Source organism: Mirounga angustirostris, unplaced genomic scaffold (assembly GCF_029215605.1).
Source record: "Mirounga angustirostris isolate CCGP_5_RB_7025 unplaced genomic scaffold, mMirAng1.0.hap1 SCAF_1, whole genome shotgun sequence".
NCBI lineage: Eukaryota > Metazoa > Chordata > Mammalia > Carnivora > Phocidae > Mirounga > Mirounga angustirostris.
In genome coordinates, this window is record NW_026991709.1 from 203,950,369 (window position 1) to 203,966,543 (window position 16,175).

At 50.9% G+C, this 16,175-nt stretch overlaps 1 protein-coding gene across 1 annotated transcript in view; it reads right to left on the reverse strand.

Annotated features, from left to right (window-relative positions):
* Positions 1 to 16,175, reverse strand: part of NWD1 (NACHT and WD repeat domain containing 1) — a 56,555-nt gene that overhangs the window by 32,220 nt on the left and 8,160 nt on the right. Inside the window, 5 exon segments of the mRNA XM_064598271.1 lie at positions 1,445 to 1,603; positions 2,240 to 2,357; positions 2,966 to 3,125; positions 4,335 to 4,538; positions 10,386 to 11,658. Of these exon segments, the coding sequence (XP_064454341.1) occupies positions 1,445 to 1,603; positions 2,240 to 2,357; positions 2,966 to 3,125; positions 4,335 to 4,538; positions 10,386 to 11,658 (1,914 nt within the window).

The following is a 16,175-nucleotide window of genomic DNA, read 5'->3' on the forward strand; positions in this document are numbered from 1 at the left end:
TAAATAAAATCTTTTAAAAAAAGAAAATGGTATGGTGATTCCTCAAAAAAAATAAACACAGAATTACCATTTGATCCAGCAATTGCATTTCTGGGTGTATACTCCAGGTCTTGGTGTAAGGTCTTGAAAAGATATTTGTATACCTGTGTTCACAGCGGCATGATTCACAATGGGCCAAGGGGAGAAACAGCCCAAGAGTCCATCAAGGGATGAGTGGATACACAAAATGTGGTCCATCCATACAATGCAATGTTATTCAACCTTACAAATGAAGGAAATACAACATGGATGAACCTTGAGGACATCATGGTGAGTGAAAGAAGCCAGTCATAGAGGGCAAATACTGCATGGTTCCCCTGATATGAGGTCCCTACAGTGGTCAGATTCATAGAGACAGAAAGTAGGACGGCAGGCGCCAGAGGCTACAGGTGGGGGTGGGGAGTTGGTGTTTCATGGGGACAGTCTCAGTTTGGGAAGATGGAAGAGCTCTGGGGATGGATGGTGATGATATTTGCACAACATTGTGCATGTGCTTAACACCACTGGGCTGTACACTTAAAAATGGTTACTTTGGTAAATTTTATGTTCTGTGTATTTTGCCACAATTTAAAAATGAAGATGAAAACAGACCAACAAAACACCATCCTGGGCAGAGCATCAGAGATTCTTCGAGCTCTAGGGCAGAGGGTGGACCAAACCCAGCCCAACGGTTTACCCCAGGAGCTAAGGATGTTTTTTACAGATCAATATTTGCAATGGACAGGATGGCAGGGAACACCGACTTTGAACCCCAATTAAGCAAAATGTTTTCCCCCAGAGCAAAAACTGCCCCCTTCTTTCTCTTGAGTAGACTTTTTTTTGGTTTAAGATTTATTTATTTGACAGGGACAGAGAGACAGCGAGAGAGGGAACACAAGCAGGGGGAGTGGGAGAGGGAGAAGCAGGCTTCCCGCTGAGCTGGGAGCCCAATGTGGGGCTCGATCCCAGGATGCTGGGATTGTGACCTTAGCTGAAGGCAGATGTTTAACCAACTGAGCCACCCAGGCGCCCCTTGAGTAAACTTGTGTTACAAAAAATCATGTTCAATTATTATGATTGTATTTTGAATATTATCAATAAAAAAAGTCATGGGAACGTGTTTTCTGCCTTGTTATATTAAGTACTGACATAATTTCCTCGATTTTTGCCTGAGATTTTTCCTATCTGGCCCTTTCTAGAAAAAGGTGCCGGGCCAGGGAAGGGGGCGGACACTGCTTTGGTAGTGTTCAATCCAAAGCTCTTCCAGGTTCAATTCAAGATTCTAGAAACCCCACAGGTGTAGACAGGAAAGGTGTGTGGGTTAATGAAAATCCAGCTAGGGGCTCAGTGAGGAGAATGGGCTTCTAGAAGTCAGTGCAGAGTGAAGGCCCCGGCCCGCCCCCCCTTCCCGGCCAGGCCGACTCACCCATGCCTTGGAGCTCCACAGCCGGGCGGCACAGCTGGAGGGCGTCCCGGACCAGGCCGACCTCGGGACAGTCCAGGTGAGGGCCATACAGGTCAAAGTCATCCAACAGGCCCTCGATGCCCCCAGAGACACCCCGACAGGAAATCCAGTTCATGTTGCCTGTGGGGGGCAGGGGGTATTGTGGGGGCACACACACCTATCCATTTCTCTGGGGGTTCTCAGCATCGGCACTGCGGATGTTGGGGCCGTGCACTGTAGGATGCTGATCAGTACCCCTGGCCTCCACCCACCAGATGCCTGTAGCACCTCCCCAGTAGTGATAATCAAAAACATGAACATTGCCCCAAGAGTCCCCCAGGTGCAAGATCACCCTGGGTTGAGAATCACAGGGAGGAGCAGATGGATAGATAGATAGACAAATAGAAAGATGGAGGGATAGATGGATGGGTACATAGATGATGATAGATGGATAGGTATAAAGATGAAAGATGATAGATATGATAGACAGACAGACAGACAGGGTCTCATTCGAAGATCACATTTCTCACCTCTGCACTATCAACTAGCACTAGATGCCGGTAGCACCCCTCCCCCAGCTGTGACAACCAAAATGTCCCCAGACATTGCCAAGTGTCCCCTGCTGGTGCACAGAATGACCCCTGGTGAGAACCACTGTCTTAGGAGGAGCCAAGCATTCTGACTTTTGCCCTTTACCCTTCCCAGGCTCCGGGAGGCAGGAGCACAGCAGAGGGTTGGGACCCACTCACTGTCCCCTGCAATGGGTGCAACCCTTACCCAGAACCTCCTGTTTCAGCTCTTCGATGCGTCCTGAGTGGACCAGGTGATGGGGCAACTCCTTTAGCTTTCGCAGATTTGCCACCGTGTCTGAGAACCACAGGGGCTGAGGGGCCACCTGCAGGGGAGGAGGGGGCTGGAAGCCAGGCCACGATGACACAGCTCACTCATTCACTCCACACACATGGGCCAAGCCACCACGCGCGTGTGACACTGGAGGGGACTGGGACACAATTCCAGATGGAGGTGTCCCATGCCCACCCCAGGCAGGGCCGAGGCAGAGGGAGGAACTTGGGGCTCAGGGAATCCAAGGGGCATCGGAGCTGGGTCTTGGAGTTTAAGTAGGAGTCTGTCTGGGGAACCCTATAGGAAAACAATGGTATTCCCGGGCAAGGGAATGGCATGTGCAAAGGCCCAGGGGTGGGAGATGCCAGGAGTTTAGGGCGGTTCTGTATGCGCCTGAATGTTGTGATTCTTCTGCCCCCCACCCCAGAATGTTGGGGATGGAGGGCATATTCCTCATCTGCTGCTCCTGATCCCCCCATTATGCTCAGAGGCCGAGGGGACATCCTGCTTTCTGTGGGAAGGGAAGGGAAGAAGGTGAGGAGAGCATTCTGGATGGAAAAGAAAGAGCAAAGTGGTCCTGGCCAGGGAGCCTTGGCTTTGCCTGCAGAGCAGCGTGGAGCCTGCAGGTAGTGAGCAGGGGGTCCCAGACAGACAGTTCACCTTGCGATCCAGGTTCAGGGGCTTCCCCACCAGCGGCAGAGTGATGAGTTTCTTGGTGCCCTGGCTCCAGGCCCCTGAGAAGAAGTCAGCCAAGACTCCGTGCCTCTTGGCCCTCTCGGGCCCGGACAGGTAGCGCTCTTGGACCACCTCGGCCAGCTGCCTGCAGAGAGGGGACACGGGCTCATGGGCCTGGGGGGTGGGGTGAGCTCAGAGGGGGCCCCCAGCCTTCCAGAAACCTGTTCCCAAATGCAGGTCCCTCCTAAGCCACCTGCCAGATGCTCGCTGGCCTGCTGACCACCTGTCCTACTTGTTACCTAACATTCATCTATAAATTGGCCCATCTTTCTTTTTCCCCTTAAATATATTTATTTTTTTTTTAAGATTTTATTTATTTGACAGAGAGAGACACAGCAAGAGAGGGAACACAAGCAGGGGGAGTGGGAGAGGGAGAAGCAGGCTTCCCGCTGAGCAGGGAGCCCGATGAGGGGGCTCAATCCCAGGACCCCGGGATCATAACCTGAGCTGAAGGCAGACGCTTAACAACTGAGCCACCCAGGCACCCCTAAATATATTTACTTTAAAAAGGAACATTTGGGTTCCTCAACTTAAACTTAAAATAAGGTACTGTAGGACCCAGCTACTCCACTCCTGGGTATAGACCCAAAAGAATTAAAAAAGAAAACAAAAAAAACAGGTGTTCGAATGAAAACTTGTGCTCACGTGTTCAGCACTGACCACAAGCCCGAGGAATGACCCAAGTGTCCATCAATGGACAAACAGATAAACAAAATGTGGTCCATCCATGCAACAGGGTATTACTCAGCCACAAAAAGGAGCAAAGCCCTGATTCACGCTACAACACGGATGAACCTTGGAAGCTCTATGCCGAGGAAAGCAGCTGGATACAAAAGGCCACATGTTGTGTGGGTCCATGTATATGAAACGTGCAGAAGAGGCAAATCCACAGAGACAGAGAGCAGATTTGTGGGTGCCAGACAGGGGCTGGGGGCAGAGAGGTGGGGGGATGGGGAGTAACTGCTGATGGGGACCAGGTGTCCTTTTGAGAGGATAGAATTGTTCTGGAACGTTTTAGAGGTGATGGTTACACCACATTGTGGATGCACTTAACATTACTGAATTGTACACTTTAAATGGATGAATTTTATGTTATGTGAATGTATCCTCAGTTTAAAAACCGAGTTAGTTGTGTGTTAGTTAATTAGTGGTGTGGAAACCCCTGAATGCCGTGCTAAACGCCCTTGTTTCGCTGGGAAAGGGGATAAAAGAAGGATCTGGAACAAGGAGGAGCCCGATGAGCGAGCCCTCGCTCCCGGAAGCCCAGACAGCATGTCCACCATGCCGGACCCACCTGTAGGCGATGGCCAGCAGCGTGAAGCCGTCCACGGGCCGCCGGGCCAAGCAGTGGCCCAGATCCCGGCGGAGCCTCACCCACAGCAGGGGTGGGAAACGCAATAGCTCCTTGCTGGGCGGGGTCCAGTCCCGGTACACAGCCTGCAGGACCTCGTCATCCAGGGACAGGACGTCCTTCAGCTCTGCCTCTGAGAGCCCATGCCTGCAGGGAGAAGGGACGGACACTGGGACACGCTGTGTCTCCTGCGGTCGGAGGGCGCAGACACCCAGGGACAGGGAGACGTGGCCAGCAGCACAGCACCCTGCCCGCCACCAAGGGGTCCACCCTGAGGGTCGGCATTCGGACCGTGCCCAGCAGGTACGGATGCCCGGTTACGGCTGTGCCCATCGAGGAAGACCTTCCTGCTCTTTCCTTCTGCACACACACCCGCAGAGCCGTGAACTAGCCTCTCCCCAGTCTCGCATGAGTCGGGCAGCATAGGGAGGGAGACAAGAGGTCATTTAGAAAAATAATGCAGAAACCAACTGTGCCCACCCTGGCCTCACCCGTGTTTCCAGCCCCAGAAAATTATCCACCCTCCTTACCAAGGCCAACTGGACCTGGCTGCCTTCCACCCCTAGGGAAGCGGCCCTATAGGGGATGAGTGATGACGTTTCGGTGCTGGATCACAAGGGACTTCCTGATACCTGAGAGGATCAAACTGGGAAAACTGGATTTGCCTGCACATTTCATCCGGGAAGGACAGCAATCAGAGCACCCTTCAGAGCAAGGGAAAGAGGGATGCTGGCTTCTGTGGGCAACCTGCGTGTGTGTGTGTTTAACTCTCTGATGTGGATCGAAATCTTCATTTTGATCAGAACACCTGCCACATATATAGAGCACCTGCTCACTTAGTGTTTTCTAGTGTATAACAGGGTGGGTGTCCCCTGGGGTCTCTTCTGTGAGATCAATCATCTTGGACAATCCCAGCTATAATATCACAGTTTTCTCCAAACCAGAATTCCTGGGAGTTACACCTCGGGGGTCCACTTACCAGCACCCCTGTGTGGTCCTGTGCCTCCTCAGAAACCCTCTCCTTCAGGATAGAAGCTTCTTTCCCACTCTTTCATGTACCCTCAGTACAAATCAAGCTTGGGTCCCCTCCTTTCTGGCTCAGGTTCGATGGCTCATCCCACCTGAGCCGGATGGAACAGCCCAGCAGGCTTGCAGGATGTCTATCAAGGAAGCTGCAGTCCCATAATTCCCTGGCAGCGTGGCTCTGTACAGGGCCCCCTGGGGAGGGGCCAGGCCAGTCCATTCTTTCTCAGAGAAGCAGATGCTGGGTCCTAGGAGGTCAGTGGCTCATCAACAAACCATCGGCAGGTTTGTTTAGCCATTATTCATGGAGGGGCGTCTCCATGCAAGGCACCATGCTGACTCCTGAGGGACAGAGAGCTAGACACCCATGAAGCTTATCTTCTCATCCCCAGAGCCAGGTAGGAAATAGCAGGAAAAGAGCACAAAGAAATTGGGTAACACCAATGGCTAGGAAGAAGATACACCGCGTCACACGAAAAAGAGCCACATGGTGGGGGGGGAGGCAGGAGAGAGACTGTTCTTGGAGGAGGTGGGTCCCTCTAGGAAGGTGCCACCGCAGCTGGGACTGGGTGGGAGGGCAGGGGCCAGCATGAGATCTGGGGCCGGTGCTCCAGGCACGGGGTGGAAGGCAGCCAGGTGATGGGAAGTCACTGGAAGGGTTAATCAGGGCAGGGACTGAATCAGATTTATGATTTTAAAATCTCACTCCGGACAGGTGTTCAAACCACACCTTGTACATGCATGTTCTGAGCAGCATAATTCACAATAGCCAGAAGGTGGAAACGGTCCAAATGTCCATGAATGGATAAACAAAATGTCGTTGCTATGGACTGAGTATGTGTCTCCCCCAAATCCACAGGTTGAAGTCCTAATCCGCAAGGTGATGATATTAGGAGGTGGGGCCTTTGGGAGGTGGTTAGGTCATGAAAGTGGAACCCCATGAGTGGGCTTAGTACCCCAGAGAGCTCCCTTATCCCTTCTGTCACGTGAGGACACAGCAAAAAGATGCCCATTTATGAACCAGGGAGCGAGCTCTCACCAGACACTGTATCTGCCGGCACCTTGACCTTGGGCTCCCCAGGCTTCCAGAACTGCGAGAGATAAATTGTTATAAGCCACCCACTCTATGGTGTTTTTGTTACAGCAGCTCAAATGGACTAAGACAGGGGTATATCCACACAATGGAATATTCTTTGGCCATAGAAAGAAACAAAGTACGGACACACACATTGCAACACAGAGGAGCCTTCAAAACAGTCCACTCAGTGAAAGAAATCCGTCACAAAAGACTGCACAGGGTATGATTCCATTTACTTGAAACGTTTAGAGCAGGATCCAGAAAGCCACGAGGTAGATTAATGGTTGCCAGGTGCTGGATAGAGAAGTGAGGGAAGGCACAAGGCGTGTTCCTCCCGGCATTACTCAGCCTCGCACCACTGACATTTGGGCTCGGATCACTCTTCACGGTGGGGACTGTTCTGTGCTTTTAGCAGCATCCCTGGTCTCCGCTCACTAGATTCCAGCAGCATCACCCACAAGCTGTGACAACCAAAAATGTCCCTGGATGTGGCCTAAGGGTCCCCTGGGGACAGAATCTCCTCCGGCAAGAACCACTGGCCTAGAAGGACTCAGATCTGCTCTGAGAGCTGGGCTCTCCACCATCACAGCACGCTGACTGCGTGGGGAAGCATGATGTGTTTTCAAGGAACAAGAGGTACCGAAATTACCCCTGTAGGCTCCTTCCCTAAACCACCTGCCCCTGCCAGTCCCTGGGGCGGCTGATCCGACACCCCCGTGAGACCCTCGGCTTTACTAATTGGACAAGACGTGGGACTGAGCAGGTCGATTATTTTTGTCTCCCCAGATTTTGGAATCGGGACTCAAGAAGGGGCCAGTAGGCGGTGCCAGGTCTCTGAAATGGGGGCTCATGATGCCAGTGGAAGCTCGAGGCAAGTGGAACAAAGGAAGAGTCCAGAACAGAAGCCAATGGGCAGAGAGGACCCAGAGGGCCAGGGGATGAGAAACTGTTCTGATTCTCATGGCTTTCTGGTTCCCATGACAACACCACCTCCTCCATGCGGACTGCATCAGGCTGGCCTGACGGCCCACCCCTTCACCCTGGAACATTCCCCAGTCCGTCTTTGTACTCTTATAGAACCCAGGCCCAGCCTCCACTCTGCGGGCACCAGTCACAAAATCTGGGGTATGGCATGAGATCTGGGGTACGCCCCCCCTAGAGCCAGCAATTAGGTGGGTGGTCCTGGACCGCTTGAGCTCTTCCCATGGCCTTGGCACAAAGCCCTGACTTCCTACACACTAGCACGAGCGGATTCTGTGGCTGGCAAACAAACAAACAAACAAACAAAAAGCCACCCTCACTGGTCAGATCACTGCCATCCTGACTGACATGGTGCAAAGGAAAAGGTCTGGAAGGAAAACCTGCCTGTGAAACTGGAAAGAGGCAAAACCAGCTAGTCCAGCATTTTTTATATATATATATGTTTTTTAAATATTTTATTTATTTATTTATTTATTTATCTATTTATTTATTAGAGAGTGAGCGGGAGAGAAACAGCATGAGAGGGGAGAGGGTCAGAGGGAGAAGCAGGCTCCCCGCTGAGCCGGGAGCCCGATGTGGGACTCGATCCCAGGACCCTGGGATCATGACCTGAGCTGAAGGCAGTTGCTTAATCAACTGAGCCACTCAGGCGTCCGTAGTCCAGCATTTCTGATGGTGAGCTTGAGTGTTGGCTTTGTTGCCATGTGCCTGCTAATTGGCCTCCGCCCCACCCTCCTGGGGGTCCGGAGTCCGCTTGCTGGGTGCATGATGGACCCACTCCTCTCTCCTGCTCCTTATTTCTGACTCCCCTCCTTCCCTACCCGGCAGCTCTGAGAGTGGCTCCTGACCATCCTGACATCGCAGTGTGCAGCCTTGACACTTTCTCTGGGCTGAGCAGCTAGATGTAAGCATTCAGTCCTAAAGCTCTAGAAACACATTGAAATTGGATTTTCCTATGTGCTTTTTTTGCTGATTCCCACGCGACAAGCTTGGGATGAAGTGTAGATGCACGCTGGTGGTCAGTCCTTCAGGGTAATTGGCTTTAAAAAGGTTTCTCTGAGATCTCCCCATAATATTACCTATTAAATACAGAGGGGAGCTTGCAGATTTACAACAAAGAAAAAACATCCGTGCCTGAGAAGGGCTGAGCATCACTCAGGTTCACCCTGAATGTGATCGGGAGGAAACATCAGACCAACCCAGATGGAGGGACATTCTACAAACTCCCCCCAGCCCAGGTGTAGTCCCCTGGACCAGCAGCATCAGCATCGGCCAGAGAGAAACATGGGATTCCTGGCCCCAGCCCAGACCTGCTGAATCAGATTCTTTATGCAAAAACAAGACCCGAGATACGAATCCCCATCAAGGGTTGAGAAGCACTGATCAATAAAATAACTGGCCCGGACTCTTCAAAAGGACAAAACCAGATGGTGGAATGTTCCAAATTAAAGGAGACCAAAGCAACTTGACAATTAAATTAGACATGCCATCCCGGTTTGGATCCTGGATTGGGTGTGGGCGGAGAGGAGGGGGGCCGCTATAAAGGACGTTTTTGAGACAATTGGCAAGTGTTCACTGTAAACTGTGCATTAAATAATATTATTGCCTCTGTGATGTATTTCCTGACTTTTGTAATTGTCCTGTGGCGATGTGGGGTTCTGACTGTCCTTGTTTGTAGGAAATATGTGACGTATTTAAGGGTAAAGGGGAATAATGCCTGTAATGAATTTGCAAAAGAAAGAAAGAAAACTAGAGGGGGTTAGGGAGGGAGGGAGAGAGAAAGCTAATGCGGCAAATCAGGGATTCTGGGGGAAGGGTGTATGGCCGTAGTTCTCAGCTGGGGCTTACTCTGCCTGCAGGGGACTCTTGGCAATATTCTGAGACAGTTTTTGGTTGTCACAGCTCAGGGGTACTATGAGCATCCAGGGTCAAGGCCAGGAATGCTGCTCAACACCCTACAGTGCATAGGACAGCCCCCACATGCTGATGATGCGGCCCCCAATATCAGTAGAGCCAAGGCTGAGAACCCCTGATGTGTGGGCCAGTCTTTGCTCTAGTTTTGTACTATGGGAATTCTTCCACTAGTCTATAATTTCAAAATATTTCTTTTTTTTTTTTTTTTAAGATTTTATTTATTTATCTGAGACAGGGAGGGCACAAGCAAGGGCAGGGATGGAGGGAGAGGGAGAAGCAGGCTCCCCGCTGAGCAGGGAGCCTGATGCAGGACTCGATCCCAGGACCCTGGGATCATGACCTGAGCCAAAGACAGACACTTACCCGACTGAGCCGCCCAGGTGCCCCTCAATGTATTTTAAGTAAAAATTGTACAAAGGAAATACCACAGGCAGACCCATGGAGACAGGAAGCAGGTTGGGGCCGCCAGGGGCTGGGGGTGGGGAGTGGCTGCTAATGGGGATGGGGTTTCCCTTTGGGGTGATGGGAATGTTCTGGAGATGGACAGTGGTCGCACAACACTGTGAATGTCCTCAATGTCACTGAACCATACACTTTAAGAGAGCGAACTTTATGATCCATGAATTGTGTTGGGTTGAATAGTGTCCCCCAAAGGTCATGCCCACCTGGAGCCCGTGAAGGTGACCTTATTTGAAAACACTCTTGAGAGGAGCAATCAGCATACCATGAGGTCTTCCTAGATCATGAGAAGGAGGGAAATGGGGACACGAAAGCCCACAGGGAGGAGGCGGCGAGATGGGCAGAGGCAGCGGTGGGAGGGATGGGTCTACAGGCCAAGAGTTGCTGGCAACAACAGAAACGAAGAGAAAAGCCTAGAACCAGCTCCCCTGGCGCCTTTAGAGGGACTGTGAGAGAAGACGTTTCTGTTCTGAGCCCCGAGGGGCGAGTGCATGCATTCTGTCTCAGTTAGAAAGAGCGTGAAGACAACAGAGACTTACCGGGAAGACACAATGTAGCCCAGCACGTGGGCCACCAGGAGCTGCCCGTGTGTCTGCTCCAGGCGGGCACACAGTTGGTGCGTTGCTTCCTTAGCAGTGGAGGCCAGAGGGGCAGGTATGGTGAAGGAGGCCCATTTCCAGGCCTCCTCGAAGGCCAGCCTCAGCCGTCCTGGGTGCCCACATTCCGGGAGGCTGGCCCAGAGCAGTTCCCTCTGCTCTGGGCTCAGCGTCCTCCTCGAGTCTGCCAGCAGAAGCTGGATCATCTCTTGCCCTTGGTTTCCGGAGAGGGGTTTCACCTCCCAGTAGGCCCCTGGGTCCGTCAGCGTCTGTCGCATGGTGTCTAGAATCCCCCGCTGCCCTGAGCAGGCTGAGAGGATGAGGTGGACCCTCGGTGGGCATTTGGGAGGCAGCCAGGGGACCCTCCGGGCACGGCAGATGGAATCCACATCATCCATGGAGTCCAACAGGATCACCAGGGACTCAAAGTTTCGGCAGGAGACAGTGTGGAGGAGGGTGTGGAAAAACTGGACCACCCTGGCATGGGCCTCCAGGACCTGGGCCGGGGGCAGGGGCAGCCCGTAGGCCAGGCACAGCTGGAAGCAGATGCTCTGGAGCAGGCCCCGGGCATTGGAGCTCATCTGTGACATCCCCAGAAGCCGGAGGACGGTCACCGTCTTGCGGCCAAGTAGTCTCGGCATTTGCTCTGCCAGCTTGCACATCAGAGCTGTCTTTCCGATGCCTGGGGGTCCAAAAAGCACCATGGGTGAGTGTGGATGGCTGTCATTCTGCCAGAGCTGCTGTGCCAGCTGGGCCAGGAGCTCCTGGCGCCCGCAAAAGGTCCGGGTGGCCTCGGCACTCAGCCCCAGGTGGTGGCGGATCTCCTGGTAGAGCCATGCCAGCTCCCGCCGGCCCACCTCCAGCTCCCGGAGGTGCTCAAGGACCTGGTGGTTAGCCCTGGCCACAAACTGCTCCCCCAGCTCCTTCAGGTACTGAGCATGAGCCTTGTTTTTGGGGTTCACCAGGTCTCGGCTCCATGGCAGGTGGTGGGCCTGGAGGACTCCGGGTTGCATGTCGGCAATGCGTCCCTTGAGGTCACTGAGAAGGTTCTGGGCATCCGTGTCCAGGCAGCCATCTGTGAGCTGGTCTACCATCTTGAGGGTGCAGTCTTCCAGGATGTGTTTGTGGAGGTCTTGGATCTCTCTCAAGAAGACAGTTGCCCCCTGGTCTCCGTCTGTCAAGCTCAGCAGGCCCCGGTCTATCTCCCATTCAATGACTGAAAAAGTGAGGGAGATGGGAAGAGAGTGTGGTCATCATTGTGTGATCAGCTGGCCCGAGTGGAGACACTTGAGAGACATATTTGGGGAGGTAGGGACATTAGTTCTCCCACTTAATGTGTGCTGGAGTCACCGGGCATGACCATAGACAATATGCAAACTAATGCACTCAAGTGGGTTCCAATAAAACTTTATTTACAAAAACAAGCAGTGGGCCACATTTGGCCAGAGGACTATAGTTTGCCAGAGTCTCCTGGGGGCTCAAAAACCCCATATGTCTGGGCTGTGCCTCCAGGAGTTCTGATTCAGCAGGTCTGGGTGGGGCCCATGGGTCTGCATTTCCAAAAAGCTCCCAGGTGATGCTGAGGCTGCTGGTCCAGGGGCTGGGCCAAGAATAGCGCTGATTTAGTCATTATAAATCAAAGAAACCTTGGTGTAGGCAGCACAGAGATTCTATGTGAGAAGCAGCCCCGTTATAAAACCCTACGGTAGTTGCTGGGGCTGGGGGAGAGGGATGGGGAGTGACCCTTAATGAATATGGAATTTCTTTGGGGGTGATGGAAATGTTCTGGAACTAGACAGAGGTGGTAATTGCACAACATTGTGAATGCACTAAATGTCACTGAATCATTTACTTTAAAATGGTTAATTTCATGCCATGTGAGTTTCACTTCAATTTAAAAAATATCCAATGTCAGTTTTGGGTGCCTCCCTCATCACACATTCATTCAACAAACATTTATTGAGCTCCCACTTGTGGCAGCCTCAGCTCTCCAGACAACTAGCAGTGAGGCTGAGAGCAAAGGTTGGCATGCTTTTCTGTAAAGGCTCAGATAGTAAATATTTTAGGCTCACAGGTCAAATGGTCTCCATTACAACTATTCAACTCTGCTGTTGTAGCGTGAAAACAGCCATAGCCAACATGCGAACTAATATGTTGAGTGTGTTCCAATAAAACTTTATTTATGAAAACAAGTGTTGGGCCGAATTTTGCCTTTGGGCCCTGGTTGGCTGACCCCTGTCCCAGAGCATGCAGCACTGCCCTGAGGACCCGAATTTTCCAGAGCCAAGAGCAGACACAGATTTCTCCTCAGAGGCCATTGTTTTGAAATAGCAGTCAGACCTGAGGAGTTATTTTTTAAGCTGCCCTGGGCCCAGCAGAGGCTCCCAGGTCTCTGGAGCTGAGTGAGTCAGGCTCCCTTGGAGACAGGACTCAGTCTCAGAGCCAGAGATAAGAGCCACACAAAAGCCCTCCTTGGAGTGACACCACAGCCCCCTCAGGCCCTCGAATGGAAGTCGGGGATAAAGGCAACTGACAGTCCTGACATGGGATCCTTCTGGGACACGTCTCAGCATGAATCAATGCAAGACCATCTGCTCTGCTCCTGCAGGCTGCGCGACCTTGGTCAAATCACTGCGTCTCTCTGAGTCTGTTTCTTCTCCCATAATATGGGTGTACTAGTTTAATCTCTCTCTCTCTCTCTTTTTTTTTAAGATCTTATTTATTTATTTGTCAGAGAGAGAGAGAGAGAGAGCACAAGCAGGGGGAGCGGCAGAAGGAGAAGGAGAAGCAGACTCCCTGCTGAGCAGGGAGCTCGATGTGGGACGCAATCCCAGGACCCTGGAATTATGACCTGAGCCGAAGGCAGACGCTTAACCAACTGAGCCACCCAGGCGCCCTAGGGCTAGTTTAACCTTGCCTAGGCTCCTGGCCGCATCTTCTGTGAAACAATGCTTGTGAAAAGCTGAGCTCCTTATGCCGAAGGAACAAAGCCAATCTCCAAAGGTTGCAGACTATGTGATCCCATTCTATAACATCATTGAGATAACAAATTATAGAGATGGAGACGGATTACTGGTTGCCAAGGGCTGGGGACTGAGGGCAGGGCCGAATGTGACTCTAAGAGGGTAGTGGGGGGGAACTTTGCAGTGAGGAAACAGTCCCGCATATGGACTATGGCAGTTATTCGAAGCTACACGGGTGTGAAATTTTCTTAGCGTGAAATACACATGTGCACGTGCACACACGAAATGCACGTTTGTAAAAGTGATGTTTTGTCAGGGGCGCCTGGGTGGCTCAGTGGGTTAAGCGTCTGCCTTCAGCTCCCAGGGGTCCTGGGATCAAGCCCGATGTTCGGCTCCCTGCTCCTCTGAGAACATGCTTCTCCCTCTGCCTCTCTTTCTCTCTCTGTCTCTCATGAATAAATCAATGAAATCTTAAAAAAAAAAAAAAAAAAAAGTGATGCTTTGCTGGTTGTCACAATGTCCACTTTTGGTTGTACGACTCTAGTTTTGCAAGATGCTACCTGTGGGGGAAACTGGGTGAAGGATACATGGAATTACTTCCTACTTTTTTTTTTGCTTTTTTGGGGGAATCTCTATTTCCAAATACAAAGGCTGAAAAGAAGAAAACTGAGAGCAAGGGGCATGGAAATATGCTCTGAAGACACTGTTGACAGCAGCATATGCCTTTGTGCTTTCTGCTACTTTCAAGGAGTTTCTGTTTGTTCTTTCAAGTGGGAATTCTTTTTTTTTAATCTATTTGTTTGAGAGGAAGAGAGTGTGCTGGGGGAGGGGCAGAGGGAGAGAGAGAATCTCAAGCGGACTCCATGCTGAGCACAGAGCCGACACAGGGCTCAAGCTCATGACCCTGGGATTATGATCTGAGCCGAAATCATGAGTCGGATGCTTAACTGACTGTGCCACCCAAGCGCCTCTCAGGTGGGAATTCTTCATGGGCTACGCTTGATCGAATGAGATCATGGCTGGGACGAGATCATGGGACAAGATCCTCACAACGATTCCGTGATGTACTACCTCAGACTAGTTCCATTTTACAGATTAGGAAACTGAGACTCGGAACCTGCCAGAGGTCAGTACAGCTGGGAAAGGGCAAGGCTGAACTGCAAGTCCAGGCCCACCCCAAAGCACAGACCCCAGACGCTGATTGCAGTCCCAATGGCAGATATCTCTACGAAAGCAGTTAGCACATTTGGCTTCATGTCACAGAGCAAGGAATAACAACACAGTAAGTCCTCAATAAATGGTGGCCATTAATGTTATTATTCACATAAACACTGTATTCAAGATCAATATGTCATTCGTAGTCTTAACCAAAGTATTGGGTTAGCATCACCTGTGATATCAGGTGGGTGTCAGGTACCCCTGGTATGATGGGATAGGGAAGGAACTTCACCTCCGTGGTCTTCTTCCCAGAAACCTATGACCCCCGTCCAACCATGAGAAAACACCAGACAAGCCCAGATTGAGGGACATTCTGCAAAAGACGTGGCCAGCCCTCCTCAAAAATGGTCAAAGTCATGAAAAACAGGGAAAGGCTGAGACACTGTCACAGTCCAAGGGAACCTGAGACGTGACAACTAAACGCAGCATGAGAACCTGGACGGGATCCTGGGACAGAAAAACATTAACGGGAAAACCAAGGAATTCTAACTAGACTCTGGAGTCTAGTTAATCGTCATGTACTGATGTTAATTTCTTACTTCTGGCAAATGTACTGTGGTCACATAAGACGTTAACGTCTCTGTGTGAAGAACATACAGAGACTCTGTACTTCCTGCAAATCTAAAATTATCCCCAAATAAAAAGTTGAGTTTTAAAAATTGACATGTCGGACGCCTGGGTGGCTCAGTCGGTTAAGCGACTGCCTTCGGCTCAGGTCATGATCCTGGAGTCCCTGGATCGAGTCCCGCATCAGGCTCCCTGCTCGGCAGGGAGCCTGCTTCTCCCTCTGACCCTCCCCCCTCTCATGTGCTCTCTCTCATTCTCTCTCTCTCTCAAATAAATAAATAAAATCTTTAAAAAAAAATTGACATGTCATTACTAGAATTAATATATATAATAAATAATAATCAATACATTTTAGTACAATTAAAATACTACTGACATAAATTACATTCAATATCTTTAAACAAGTCAATGTGTTTAATATGTTCATAATATAACTCCATGTATTTAATATGTGGACAAAATGAGTTCATGTTTTTAATATTTTTGGTAAGAAAAATTCATATACTATAGTTTTGGTGATATAAATGGACATATCTGACATACTACTGAACACGTGAATGGTAATAATCTGTTTCTTGCTGGCAGCAAGCAGTGGGGAAATGGCTTGGCGACACTGCCATTTTTTTAAAAAAAAATTATTGATTTATTGATTTTAGAGAGAGAGGGAGCACGAACAGGGGGTAGGGGCAGAAGGAGAGGGGGAGAGGGAATCCCAAGCAGGCTGCACGCTCAGCACGAGTCTGACTTGGGGCTTGATCTCAAGACCGTGAAATCATGACCTCAGCCGAAACCGAGAGTCAGACACTTAACCGACTGAGCCATCCAGGCATCCCGGCAACACTCTGTTTTTAGAAAAATCTTTCTGGTAGCCAGTGCGGAGGATGGAAGAGCCAGAGGTTAAGGCTAGAGGTGGGAGGTAAGGGGCCAGCTGAGAGCTGGGTGATGGACTCTGGTCAAATCCCTATTCCCCACCTTAGGTGTAGGA